Raw genomic sequence first — 14,713 nt, 5'->3', positions numbered from 1 at the left:
CTATTTAGCACTTAAATATTAGATATACTCATGTTTAATTGGCTTGTTACACCATAAGTCATTATCACGGGCTTTAACCGTCACACGAAATACCTTTCCTATTTCATGACATGAAATGATATGTATTCTTGTGTGTATTAATGAGTGATGCGTGAGCATCATCAAAAACATTTATGCATGTGGTTACTTCACGTCAATATACGAATTACTTTCTTTACTACATCCTTTGTCCAATCAATCACCCCATGTAGCATTTTGCCGATATCCACATTATTAGCATAAGCCAACCGCATAACCGGTAAATGCATTAAATTGTGCACCATGCATGATTGAAAAAAGAATTTTCATATTGTCCACACCTGAACTTTTTCAGGTAAATCAAACATGCATTTTTGTAAAAATAAATATATAAAATAAACTTAAATGAAAGAAAAGAGAGAGACCCCCAGTCCAATTAGGTATGATTTTTTAAAGGACCCGGTCTGGCCCACATTGGCTTAACGAAGCCCAATTCACTACAGCCCATTACTCGTCCCAGTTCATTAAGCCCATGAATTGATCAGGCCCAATTCGATTCTCTCGAATTCGTGGACTTCTTCATCTTCGTTCCCTTCTATGATCTTGAATCCGCCGGCACCGCCGCCGTAGCCGCTCCGCCGTTGCTGGTACTGCTGCGGCTGTAGTTCCTTTGTTCGCCCCTTTTTTCGGCCAAGGAGTTTGAAGTGCTTGAAGCTTATTCGTTCGTCCTTCATCGGCTCTGATCCTCAGCCTCATCGTCTCAGATGATGTCTTCCTTTGATCCGATCACTATTCACGGTCGACATCTACACTTTCAAGGTAATTATCGCTTATGCTCTGTTTCGGTTGCTCTACACGTGAAGCTGAGGCCGAGAGCTATATAGATATGTTTGTGTGAAAATCGACTGCAATTGAAGTTGTTTTTGATAATTTGAACTTGTAGTATTGTTGCTCATTTGATGATCTGAAAATGAATCATTGCTTTACTTGTGCGTTGAAGCTCCTCAGCCGAAATGTGTATCGCCTGTTCGATGATTTGCTTTGGAGACCTCAAGATTGATTTACTCTCAGCATTGATCGGAAAGTTACTAGTGCGACTTGAATGTTATTGCTCGAGACACTGGCTTTGCAACATGATAACCACTCTGTCTCTGGAGAGTCCTTCAATCGTAGATGCTCTGATTTGCTTTCGACTTTGATTTTGATTTTAGTGGATTCTGCCTTGGATGTGTTGCTGTATTGTCCCCTAAACTGAGAGCTTCTGGATTTGTTGTTGAGCTTACATGTTATGAGTTCATTTTATGAGTCTTTTGATAATAAATATAATTAGGTAGGATAATGCATTAGTAAATAAATAAAAGAGTAAATAAATAAATAATAATAATAAATCATAGGAAAATGCAAGTCGCAATTAGGTAGTTGCATCTTAGGAATAGTTTCAATCGAATCTCATCTAGTTCATGATCATCTAGTTTAGGAATTGCATTTCATGATTTTTGGATTAGAATGAATTTTACGGCATGCATGCCTAAGATGAAAAGCAAAAAAAAAAAAAAAGGAAATAAAAAATTGATAAAAAAATGGTAAATGGAAAAAAGGTATTAGAAAAATGGTATTGCATTTAGCTTAAAATCAAATCTAAGGGCTAGGTATAATTCATAATTAGTCACATTCCCTAGTTTCAGTCCATGCGTGATTAGATTAGGTCTTAATTCATGGGAGCTCCTGTCCCAGGTCTTAATAATAAGGCCATGTATATTTTTCGCCCGACTCGTATCAAGTTTACTTTCTCGCACTTCACTTTCGTCGTCTTTACTTCAGTGCCGTATATTGTTTTGATGTGTGGCTTTCATTATCGTGACTTGATTTGATTTTTATCTCTTATGTTTGATTGAGTTGTGCTTTTGCAAATAACCATGCACGAATATTTAGTAGGATGCACTTTGGGTATTAATATGAACAAGACCGTACGATTTATGTCTTCCAAAATAAAATGAGTTTGGATATCGAAAGAGTGTTAACTGAATGTTAACGCAACCAAATCCCTGACCCTAAATCTCTTGTTTGGATATCAATGTTGTGCGTGGTTAGGGTTTTGGAGAACTCGCACCGGTTGAGAGTGAGCACCTCGATTAAAGTGATTGCACGTTCCTGTTCGACAAGCCGCTAAACTCGCTCGCCTCGCTTGGGAGGATCGCGACACATATAAATCTACAATAAATATATTATCTGTAACAGTTCGTTTTTAGAGCCTTGATTATTAAATTTACCCAATTCGTTTCCCTTGATTAACATCACACAGAGTGGAGATACCTATTGGGCAAAACAAACCTAGTTGAAGAGCATAAACAGATTGCTGATGGCAAACAAAATAAAGCCCTCTTAAAATTATATATAGCAAAGGCATGAAGTCTAGACATGGACACGGTTCGGAACCGGCCGGTTCCGGTTCGTGGCCATGTATGAACCGGCGGTTTCGGGTAGGTTCTGGTTCCGGCCCGGTTCGGAACCGGCCGGTAAAAATTAAAAAAATAAATTATGAAATAAAAAAATAATGAATTATTCAATATAAAATGTAATCAAAATGTACATTGTAATCAAATTTGGAGAAAAAAAGAGTTTTTCCACTTATCTGCATTTTTTTTTTGGAACCGGGCCCGGAACCGGCAGTTCCGGGCCGGTTCCGAACCGCGGGCCCGGTCAACGGGCTGGTCCCGGGTTTGACCCGGGCCAGTTCCGGGTCGAAACCGGCCCGTGGCCATGTCTAATGAAGTCGTAGACTTTTAGTAGAAGTTCTTTGAAAACGACGATAACATTAGAAGCAATCTAAGAACGAAAATGTCAACAAATACCGTGATTGATTGACCGGACTTGATCGACCTAATAAGCATGGAGTGCAAACTCAAAGGAAGAACAGCACACCAAGTTACGACGAACACTCATAATTACAGACGGATCACAAATTCTGAGAGTCTAACCTGAAAGCCACTTGCCAAGCTATAGCCAATGAAAATCATCCAAGTATGACCAGTCTTCGAATCAATCGTTTCTTCGCTTGGGTACATCTTATTTGCTTCAAACGTCTGCAGAAAGATTTCTCAATTACTTCTGGCTTGACTGATCACGAACCCTGTTGGACATTTCCTGGACTTTCCATTGCTCGTACGAGCTGACTAGGCCTCCATGCGAAGGATCTACTAACTTTGAGCAGTTGAAAATGGTTATGCAGCACCTGTCTCGTACTTTCGAGTTGAAGACATGAGCGAAACTTTCCAACGATCTGCAATGGTTAAAATCCAATCTTTTGAGAGTTTCTAGTTCATCCAGGCCCTTAACCGCCGGAAGCTCTTCGCATCCTCGAATTGCCAAGTACTCCAGCTTTTTCAAATCCGATAGATCATCTAGACTTTTAATCTTAGGACATTCTTTTAACTTTATGATTACTCAAACGTCGAACCTGAATTGTTTATGGGTAGATTGCACTGTTGTGGATTCTGTGACTCACAATATACTTGAGAAAAGCTGACAAGTTTGATTCTGTAAAGAGCTGGGGCTTTAAAATTTGTATCTGTTGTTACAATTTAGCGGAACATTTGAGTAATCATAAAGTGCCTTTGCTTTATATCCTTGTCAATGTGGTGTTCAGTGACGATGGTCTGGTTAAACAATCTGAATTACATGAAAACTGGAGCATCAACTTACAAGTTGCATTAAAGCACATTAAAGCAAGTTCCCTGAAGGCTGTGTATCTCTCCTTTTTGAGTTAAAGAAGACTGTATATGTGACGTTTTACTCATCCACTACGTTATGAAGTTGGCCTTTGTGTGGACATTATATAGCTAGATATTAGGATCAGAAATAAGAGCTGCTCTTCCGCCCTAACACTTAACCATGCGGCAGTCGAGTCTCTGGATAATAATCTTCAGTTACGTTGGGAATTACTTCTGGATGCACTACTTCTTCACAGTTTTGGGAGCTTCTGATACATTTCCATCGTGGAAAATGGATTATGTGAGCCATAAATTTGAGACATTGACTAGTTATGCTTTTCTTAATCATCTGTCTGTTTCTGATCATGTGGTCTGGTTGACTTTTTTGTGCAGGTACCGCATACTAGTTTCCTCCTGACTCATGTTTGCTTTTTATTTTACCATGTTACGTCAAACATGACCCTCAGCAGGCTAAGGCATGCTATTGCTGACTTGCCTGAAAAAATACAGTGGGTTACTGAGGCGGCATGGATTCTGGTTCTTTCCTATTTCATAGCATACCTGGAGAATGTAGCTATTTCTAATGTATGTCCAGACCAATTGTTCTACTATCCATTATAACTATAACCAACTTTTTTTTTTATATAGATGGCATGCTGATTTTATTGCCTGTTTGAACTGGAGTGGTGCATATTTGTCAATGCATTGTCTCCAAGATTGCTTATTCTGGCCATTCTCCTTTATCCACAGCCTTATCATGAAAAGAATCAGTTAATTTGACAAGACATATTCAGTCAATCTTGAAATGAAATTTCGTTAGATTAAGAATATCAATTGTTATCTGTTTTGTAATATCCCCGGTGAATGCTGATTCTTTTCCTCTTCAACGTATATTCCTCAGCATGTTTCTGTAGTTTCAGTAATGAGAATGGCAGTTCAACATCTTTTCTGCCTGCCATGTCACGTCACATTTTTTTGCAAGCTTTCGACTTTGCATGGAGCATTTCTCGTGAAATCTGTTCTTTCTTTTTATGCCAGGCAGGTCTTTGCTGTGAAACAAACCCAAGACATTTTACATTGCTATTGTCGCTATTTCATTTAGTTAATTACAGATGCTTAAATAGTCATATTATATGTAGGGATTATGCAAACCTAATTCTTTTCATTCAATGTTTGCAGTTTCCTTATTATGAATTTGTAGACCGGGCGTCATGTATAAAGTGGGGTCCTTGTTTTATGCCATATACTTCATTGTGAGCTTTCCAACGTTTCTGAGGTGAGAACTTTATGTGCCCAACACCTATTTTATGGGTTCTTATCCTCTCTGTTTCAAAAAATACACGATTCAGCAGTAACACGCGCACATCACGGCTGTGCAATCATTTGGAGTGATATGGATGTACTTGTCCTAGAATGAATTTAAATTGTAACTGAGAGAATTATAGGTTCCAGCTTGTATAAATGCACGGTCTGTAGTTTATCAATTCGGACAGTGATTTCATTGATAAATAACTACATTGATCAGTATCGCGTTTTCATAATAGTGAAACCATATGCTAGAATGAAGGCAATGGAAAAATGTAGATGCAATCATCTAAACAGATGAAAACATTATCTGGTTAACGAGCCATAAATTCTGGCAAGGTTGATCTGCATTGTACGCACCATTTTCTTCATGTTCTCTGGCATGTATTCAATTATGTGGTTGCTTTTCATACATTATGTTTCATATATCCAAATTAAAAGGAATAATGCTTCTGCTCATTAGAAAACTACAGTTGCACCCTTTTTTCCCTTTTTTTCTTTTTGCTATGAAGTGGAAGAATTGGAGAATATGGAAGAGGATATGGAAGTCATAGCTTTGTCTTTTCTAGTCAAACGTTTTGTACTTGGTCAATCATTGGAGCTCATGCAACATTGTCAGCTGAAAATGAACTTGTGCCTGCAGGATTGATGAGAAGCCAGGCAGTTCTTGGGACCTGCCAAGAGTAGCTGTTGATGCTTTGGGTGCAGCCATGCTGGTGACAATCATACTTGACTTGTGGTGTATTTTCCTCGGACCAATTGTCCCAGTTCCTGGCTCGAAACAATGCATTCAGCCAGGACTTCCATGGTTTCCTGGACATTCCGTGGAAGCTTGACATCTCACTATACTAAAACGGGAGCTTGGGTTTTTGTTCCCAATTCCATAAAGGCTGTAAGTTTTGGGGTATTCCCTGTTGGGGAAAGATGTAACCACAACCGTGCCAAAAGACTTGTATTGTACTAGTTGTAGTGCTTAGGCAACCGAGTTGAGAGATGATTTTGGAATGTAAGATTCTGATGGCTATGGTGGGTTCATAACCACCTAAAAGCTTGAATAGAATACCAAGCAGGCCAGGCGGATGGAGACAGTGATTTGCTTTTCAAGATCATGATATGTGATGATTCTTGTTTTCTTCTACAAAATAAACGCACATTTCTATTGTTTCAAGTGCGCAAGCGTAGGGGTGCTTTTATGTGTGTGTGTGTGAGTGAGAGAGAGAGAGAGAGAGAGAGAGAGAGAGATCTTATCTGACCACTATTAACATAGTGACAGTAAGGACGTCACCTAAAAGAGATGAACAAAAGTTCAATTTATATGAGAATCAGTAAATCGTAAGAGCAGAATAGAAAGCAAAAGAGGACAGATATGATGTGGAGCCAAATTAAAAGCTATTGAAGGCTTTCCTCTCTCTCTCTCTCTCTCTCTCTCTCTCTCTCTCTCTCTCTCCTTTATACCAACAATCCAAGAAAAATGGAAAAAGAAAACTTAGCAAGAAAACATTACAAGGAGAAACTAAAACAAGGAGCTTCCCAGGTTACAAAAACAAAATGGATTACATACGCGGCAGCTTTTAGGAGGACGAGCAGCGGGTCAAAAATTGTAATTATGAATTAGTGAACAATAATACTTCACATGAAATAGCTGAGTGCCTTCTTTCTTCTTGAACCGCCTTCACCGTAGAGTTCATTCCACTGCAGAAGCTCGGTCATGTTAACAAACTCGGATGATACGCTCGCACATACTTGTTTCCATGTTAATAACACAGATACGAAATCAATTGAAGCTGCACCAACAATACGGAAAATGAAATGCTACTAAGTTGTAAAATAGCTATAGGTTTGTGGACGATCACGCTATGGTGAGAAAAAAAGTGCCGTTTTTGAATAGTTTTACCCATTCATGTGCATATTTGAAATCTTCCATATTAAGAGACCGTATATCAGCACTCCCTCTCAAAGCTGGAGCAGGTTTGCCTTCTGCTAGAGCTGCAGCGCGTTCCTGCCATGAGTTGCACATATTATCAGCCATAATCAAAGTACGAGTAAAGTAGCCATATCAAATTACGAGAAGATGTGGACCTTTTTCTCCTTTTCCAATATCTCTTTGATTGGCCTGTGCGCTGCAGTTACACATAAATTCTGCAATAAGACAGTAATAGGTGAGACTGAATTCTCCACTAGTGAACAGTGTGAGTTAAGATTCTACGGTGTCACATTTAGGTCACTTCCTGAGTAACCATATGTCATGCTTGCAATTCCGTCCAAGTCGACATCTGCAGATAAGTCTTCCTTTGCCAGTATAACTTTCAAAATTTTTGCTCTATTTGGAGCATCTGGAAGATTTACCATCAATCAGTAGTAAAGACGAAACTTAGCATCTGCTTTTGGGATATATGAAGGCCCACTTAGAAAGGAAAGAGGATGTGAAGGAAAGCAAGAATTGCGATACATATGTCCGTGAAAAAAAAGTCATGGTAACACTCACCGGCGAGGCAGCCTACGGATGACTGCCTCATCCAGGTCGAAAGGTCTGTTTGTGGCTGCAAGTACCAGTACTCATTCTGTATCTTTAGTCCGTAAGCCATCCCAGTTGACCATAAATTCATTTTTCATCTTGCGCATGGCCTCATGCTCCCCTGGGTTCTCCCTCCGGCCCAACATACTATCAACCTAGGTAACCACCAAAACACTATGAGAAGTACAACAACTAGGAACCTAAACTAACAAAAAGAAAGAATAGAGAAACTGACTTCGTCAACAAATACAACACTGGGGGCAATTTTACTGGCAAGTGAGAAAACAGCTTTCACATACTTCTCGCCCTCACCAAACCACTGCAAAGAAAGAAGAATTGGACATACAGCAGTACGACGTTAAATCTCCGCAAATTTCAAATGATCACAAGAGATCGGCCCCAATATTGACATTGGATGTGATACTTGACATGGAAATGTTGATAAAATTTGCACCAGCTTCAGTAGCCACAGCCTTCGCAAGCATAGTCTTGCCTGTTCCAGGGGGACCAAACAGAAGAATGCCCTTGCAAGGCTGGACAAGAAAGGTAACAGTGAGACTAAGAGCAATCTCCACCATGAAAGAATTACAGAAATAACTTGTATTACAGAGGCATTTAAAAGAGTGCTTATATCATCAGACAGAAAGGTTTTCAAGCATGAACTTGAGACAATTACTAGAAAAAAAAAATAGAGAAAAACCAGAACCACTTTAACAGGCAGCTCATTAAACCAATTTCTGCTTTTTGTTCTTTCAAGAAGCCTAAACCGTCTGCATTTTTTTACTTTAGATAATTCTTTGACACATGGCCAGTGTCGTTTCAAGTCTACTTGTATTTCCACACTGGTCTCTTTTTCACGTGTTCTCATATTTCTACACGGCTGCATTCTTAGGTGTACCTACTACTTGAAATGAGCCTCTTTTAGTTCTTTTTGGAACAATGACACCAGCATTTCTTGAAGAACACTCAGCTTCTTTTGGCTAAGGAAAGCCACCTAAAGCACACTAAGTTCTTTGTGGCGTTCAGCAAGGCCAGGATCACCATCAACACCCTGTCCCATCTCCACCCCATGCACCATCTCTACCAATTTGCCCCAGTTTTGCTATTCGCAAAAAAGATAAATCTAACACAAACGAAAGATCTTGATCAAGATTATCTCAACTCAAATTTCAGTTTAAAGGTTATCCTTCTCGAGAAGGTTAACTTAGTAATAACAGTATAAATCTAAAAAAAAACCCGTGTTGCCAAATTTTCTAATATTGAACAAAATTTTAAGCTGATAGGCATTCTTGAGATGAGTGATCAACTAGTAATAATAAGAGGAGTACAAACGATGAGGGATAACTTAATTAGTCTAAAAGAAAAGAAAACAAAGAAAGCCTAAGTAATGCAGGGTGAGATGTGGCAGGGGTGGGCCGGACTGCGGCCGCGCCAGGCAGGGCAGCCAATCAGGATGGGTGGTTGCCACATGAATACATACTGAACGTCACCTTGCTAGCTGATTGTTATCAGGTGCCTAGCTACCTCAACTGTCTATTAACCATGTTGAATCCTGCATCAAAGAACTTCTTGCCAGCAGATCAACTTTTCTAGATATTTGTGCAGGCTTTATAGCCTCAGAAAATAGAAAACCAGAAATTTTCTGCACATTGTATAGTAGCCTCATAACAAAACACCTATAAATTTCTATAAAAAAAGACAAGATTAAACCAGGAAAGTTAGTACATATATTATGGCCAATATACATGGACATATCAAACTCATTAACAGAACACAATTACAAATGAAAAGTAATGCTAGAGCTCCAAAAAGCATGTGCAAGAACCAATTAATTCGTTATTACGACCAAACTTCAAGTGGAGCAAATTGAGTGCTCATAGAGAAAAGCAGAACCTTCGTTAATTGCCCTTTGCAGAAAAGTTCAGGCCTCTGTAGAGGAAGCCTGACTAGCTCCTTCAATGTATCTTTGACATTTTCAAGAACTCTGATGTCATCAAATGTGTCACTTGGGGGAATGACATCAGCAAGAAGCCTTTTCTCAAATTCATTTTCAGTTACAACATCCTGTACAGAAAAAAAAACTGACCCACAGCCAGACAATTTGTGATTCTTAACACAGGTATTCCTGCTACACAAAATTTAGTAGCCAAATAAATATGATAACCTTGAGTGACTTTTTCAAGCTCTTAGACTCGTTCTGAATAGCCTGCAAGATCCCAATGCCATACTGGATGCTGCCAAACATTTCAAAATGGTTTTGCTAATTTTAACCCAAAGATTGCAGCCGATAAAACATGCATCCTGACAGAGAAAGGAACGATTCCTTACCTCTCGCTGCACAGACCAAGCCCTGAATCAGCATTAGATTCAGGATTCTGCATTAAATGATGGCTTAGAGCCCATCCAATGACCCTTTCTGCACCTGCCAATATAAAATTAAATTTTAACACCATGTCAAGGAAACATAGTGAGCAACCTCACTTAAATGGATCAATGGTAATGTACATACTCTCAGTGGTAAGTGTTTGGTCCTTGATGCATATCGTATAAAGTCCTTCACATTCCATTCTGCATCGACCAAGAACCTGCACATAAGGATAAAAAACTATGACATTGTCTCCTCTGCTGCATAAGACTGCCAAACTTAATCGATTTTTGATCGGACAGACTAATCGCTATTCAATAAGCACTCGAAGGTTACCAAATAATAATCGATTTTTGAGGCCACAGTCCTCAAAATGGAGTACCTCAAAGTCCTCTAGTGATATGAATACACAAGTAAGCATAAAATTCCCCACAACCATACTCTATTTCCTACGCTATTTTAGATCAGTAGCTCATCCGAAAGAAGCTTGCGTGACTCCACTTACATTCACCAACTAATATTGGATTGGATTGGAATTTGACTTAGGGATTAAAGTACAATAACAATATGTATGGTAGAGGGATTTCGAGGGAAGAGAAAGGATTTTAAATGCAAAACAGCGAACAGAGAAACAAGAGGCCTTTGAAGTACTGGCAAGAGAGAGAACACCAGAGGAGGTTGTGGTTGGCCAGCCAGTCGTAGAGGACGGGGACGAGGGACTTCCGCCGGGCGTACTTCTCGTCGACCGCGTGCTGCTGTTGCGACCTCTTCTCCTTGGTCACCGCCAACGATGACGACGAAGACTTGGCCGCCACCGCCGGCTGCGGCTGGTGGTGGTGGAGCTCCTCCTTTGGCTACGGCTTCGCCTTCCACCGTCGCTTCTTCGGGGCTTGCAGACGCAGAGCGTCGAGGCGGAGGCTAAGGCTAGGGCATGGCCGACGCAGAGGCGTCGGCAAGGGTTGGGCGGAGGTGTCGGCGTCGGAGGCGGTGTCGGAGGGAGCGCGAGTTCTCAGAGTGCAGAAGGCATCGGCATCGGAGGCGGCGCGTCTGGGAGGAGAGAGAGGTTGGGAGCACGAGAGCGTTGACGTCGGCGTCGGAGGCGTCGGCGTTGCAGGAGTTGGAGGGAGCGCAAGTTCTGAGCCGGGAGGAGAGAGAGGGGTTGGGGCGCGAGAGTGCCGAGAGAAGAGAGGAGAGAGAGGCGCTATATTTTCAAAATTGGAGGTGTCTGACCGGGTGGGCCCGGCGACACGTGTTGCATGCTGAGAGACTCATTTTTTGCCACGGTGGAATTCCAGTCGTACCTAATATTTTCTCGATGGATGTCAGATATTGAGGAAATTACAGTACTAGTCGTTGATGTTCTCAAGATTTCATTTCCGGTCCCCGCTATGCTTTTATTTTTGACAGACATAGGCAAATCCAGCTCATTTTTATATTTTGGGGAACTCCCACTTTGACTTTCTTTAATCTTAAGCAATTAAAACTTCCATATGAAAAAGTTGACATGTTCATTCACCTACATATTTATCGTAACTTTCTAAGATTTGAATAATATTTCAAGCTTTGGAGGAAAAGCAAAAAAGACGTTTTTACATTTTATTAGGCCAAACAAAAAGGCCCTGATCTTTTGGTTGTTTCCTAGTCTTTTTTTTTGTCTAACATATCTATAACTCTTCTCATTTTCTAACTTTTACTCTGTCTTTTTTTTTTTTTCATGCTTTTACTTGTATTAGTTTGGAAATGGAGCAGGTAACTTGTTTTCGCTTGATCAAGTACTGCCAAAATGTCCCTCTACTTTTGGTTCGAATATAATGAATCAGCTTTTCAAGACATTTTCAGCTAAGACTTGGCAAACAACCTATTTTAGACCCCGTTTGCGAGTGACTTCCCTCGTCCACAATTTAAAGATGGCAACCGAGTGAGTGATTTGAAATGTCCAATCTTCCTTTTCGTTCATAGCTTCTCAAACCTTCTACTCAAGGGGTATTTGAATTGATACACAACCTAATTCCCAATTTTAGCACCCTGATTATAAGCACGCGAGTTACAGAAGAGGAAGGAAATATTTTTTTTTTATAGGGGGCCCTTTCCACTTCCTCAGATAATGTTTTCACCAAATAATGAAATAGTGTCTCCTCTTTCCAATATACATCAACCCCAAAATGGCGTAACCAGTGGTGGGCTCCGCCCGCTGTAGAGTTGACTTTTGATGAACTTACAATGTGCTGTGAGCTTCGTTCTCAATGGAAATAAAAATATTGATGAAATTTGCAGTACTAGTCCTTGGTCTTTTCTGGATTTCCTTTTCAGTCTCCGCCTATGCTTTGATTTTTGGGTTTTTACCACAAAAAATTTCAACCCAATACACCCGTGCTCTATTTGTTCAAAACTAATTTTCGTCTTGCAAAGATCCCAAACTGGTAAACTCATGTCACCTTTACTCCAAACCAGTACAAGCGTAATAATTTTAACCCAATTTTGCCCTTGAAAAATTTATCACAAATGTACCAATTTGCGTTAAATGTGGCACTGTTGTACTAGTTTAGGAATTTTTGTGACACAAAAATTATTTTGGGGTAAATATTGCACTGGTGTACCAGTTTGAGATTTTTTTTTGTGATACGAAAATTAGTTTGGGGCAAATGTGACACGAATCTACCTATCACACCCCGCACCATAATCCCCTAGATTCGGGCGCACGACACCCCTCCAACATAGGTCATTTAATTACGACGTCCCAGGAGGCATCGCCGACCCATCGCGTTAATTAACGAGTAAGCACATGCGGAAGCAAATTCTAATATTACCCAACCAACATCACAACAGGGATAGCATAGGAAATACATTCACCATAAGCATGCTTTATATATATATAGCATCAAGACGATCGTATGTTAGCAAAATACAAACCCGTAACTACGGGCCTTTATCCGATTCGAACAAAAGGGGTCAGGATTATACCTATCTCTTCTATCTACGAGGGCCTCCTAAAAAGGACACGACTCCCTCATACTCGGGTATGCTATGGCTCCTCTACGGGGTCGTAGTCCAGGTTCGACTCCGAATCACTAATGAGACTGCTGGGGACATTCAACCCTGAAGCATCCCACGAAATTGCGCCAGGCGCACTCAGCGGTCCGTCAAAGCCTCGGAGAGGTCCCCAACGCTCCTCCCCTAACCACACATACCACACTTTGAAGTGATGAGGAACTAAGTTAGGAAGCCTCTCGTCAACCCAAATGGTGGTCGTGTACTCCTCGTATGTCGTGTCCGTCCCTGGTGCAACGTACTCAACTATCTTAATGTCTTGGTCCACCGGGACCCCAAAACGTACTATCTGTGTGTCCATACTAAGGGCCTGAAAAGAGGTGAACAACGATAAATGAGTAAATCTCAATAAGTGGAACCGCTAAACCTCGAGTAGGATGAAAACTTGCTTTGGAAAAACGAAGGGTAACTCATCAACTTCGCATGCCACAAAACCATCAATTAAACATTCATACTTCTAACCTTCCGACGGCACATCAAATTCACATAACTATTCAAATGTAAAGTTTTGCTTTCAATCGACATGCAACAATCATGCATATTAATCAAGAACATGTCATACCACATAATTCATGCACAATGCATCCACATGTGTTCCGATTATTACGACCGCTTAGGGCCACGACCAACACTCGCGTTGGTGGTCTTCCGGCGTAACCGAGCATCGTCCCGCCTCATCGGGCATGGCATCATCTTGACCTCACTCGAAGATGGCATTCAATTAAGAGCATCATTCCGACCTCCATTGCGAACGGCATCCGAAATCCATTGGGCATCGCCCCTCGCAATCATACCAGTACGGAACTATTTATGTGATCAAGCAAGCATATCAATCACTCAAGCTAATTATTTTCTTCCACATAGATCAATACAAGAGTGTTTCATGCTCACGCATTTAGAACATCTAAATTCTGCACACATAAAATGTACTAGAGTAATCGCGCGAGAAAGAAAATAGTGCATATATGAAATTGGGGTAAACTTGGGAAGATTGCATAGTAACCAAAATTCTTCCAAAATAAATAGTAAATGAACTCCAAAAATTATAAATTTTGGATATGTCATAGAAAACACCTTGATAAACATTTCTTATGAAGAACACAAACCCAGTTTAATCTGTAAACATGTTTTTTTGTCCCTCAAAGTCAGACCCAAATCAGCTCGTTCGAACAAACTACTCGGTCCTCAAAATACATCTCTTTCAGTACCTAAATCACCTTAAAAAGCTTCAAAATTTTTATATGTCATAGAAAGAAAATTCCTTAACAACTTTTGTGAAGGAAGCCTATTGAAAATAGATCTGGAAAAATTTATAAAAATTCGGAAAGACAAGAACATCAGAGAAACAGCATTCCGGGTAGCTTAAACATGGTTTGAAAATGGGCTTTCATACGACTCAAATAACCTCCAAAAATTCCAGATTTAAAATATGTTAAACATCAAGATATGAGGAACAACTTTTGTGAGGAACACCACTTCAGATTCAATCCACAAAGGTCTCTACAAAAATAGAAAATCTAAGAGGTGCAGTAATAACAAATCCGGGTTTCAAACCAAACTTAAAAAATTCAAGCTGTAGTCGATACTCACCAATCTTCAGCCCACAAAACTCATTCCACCAAGTCCAAATCATCATGCAATAGCCACTTGAACATCCATAAACACATATAAGGAATCAAGCTCAATCAAGCTAACCTAGGACCGATATGCATAGAATAACACCCTAGCCAAGGTTTAGAGGAACCACTTACT

At 40.2% G+C, this 14,713-nt stretch overlaps 2 protein-coding genes and 1 pseudogene across 2 annotated transcripts; 1 reads left to right on the top strand and 2 right to left on the bottom strand.

Annotated features, from left to right (window-relative positions):
- Positions 1-3,906: 3,906 nt before the first annotated feature.
- Positions 3,907-6,005, top strand: LOC115663688 (cycloeucalenol cycloisomerase-like; annotated as a pseudogene).
- A 657-nt stretch (positions 6,006-6,662) lies between these two features.
- Positions 6,663-7,509, bottom strand: LOC115662195 (uncharacterized). Its single transcript, XM_056311173.1, has 4 exons — positions 7,248-7,509; positions 7,113-7,172; positions 6,909-7,032; positions 6,663-6,817 (listed from the first exon to the last, which is right to left on the bottom strand). Exons 1-4 carry the CDS (start codon positions 7,380-7,382, stop codon positions 6,663-6,665), a joined length of 474 nt encoding a protein of 157 aa, XP_056167148.1. The 5' UTR covers positions 7,383-7,509.
- Positions 7,324-10,352, bottom strand: LOC115663687 (uncharacterized). The gene is made up of 9 exons (XM_056311125.1): positions 10,296-10,352; positions 10,058-10,133; positions 9,877-9,970; positions 9,713-9,782; positions 9,442-9,612; positions 7,959-8,081; positions 7,784-7,867; positions 7,519-7,703; positions 7,324-7,366 (listed from the first exon to the last, which is right to left on the bottom strand). Exons 1-8 carry the CDS (start codon positions 10,350-10,352, stop codon positions 7,590-7,592), a joined length of 789 nt encoding a protein of 262 aa, XP_056167100.1. The 3' UTR covers positions 7,324-7,366; positions 7,519-7,589.
- Positions 10,353-14,713: the final 4,361 nt, after the last annotated feature.

The sequence above is a fragment of the Syzygium oleosum genome, unplaced genomic scaffold (genome assembly GCF_021117445.2).
Source record: "Syzygium oleosum isolate NSW1041296 unplaced genomic scaffold, Sole_v2.1 Sole_v2.01, whole genome shotgun sequence".
NCBI classification, from domain to species: Eukaryota; Viridiplantae; Streptophyta; class Magnoliopsida; order Myrtales; family Myrtaceae; genus Syzygium; species Syzygium oleosum.
Note: the sequence above shows the minus strand (reverse complement) of the source record. Positions and strands in the feature narration are given on the sequence as shown.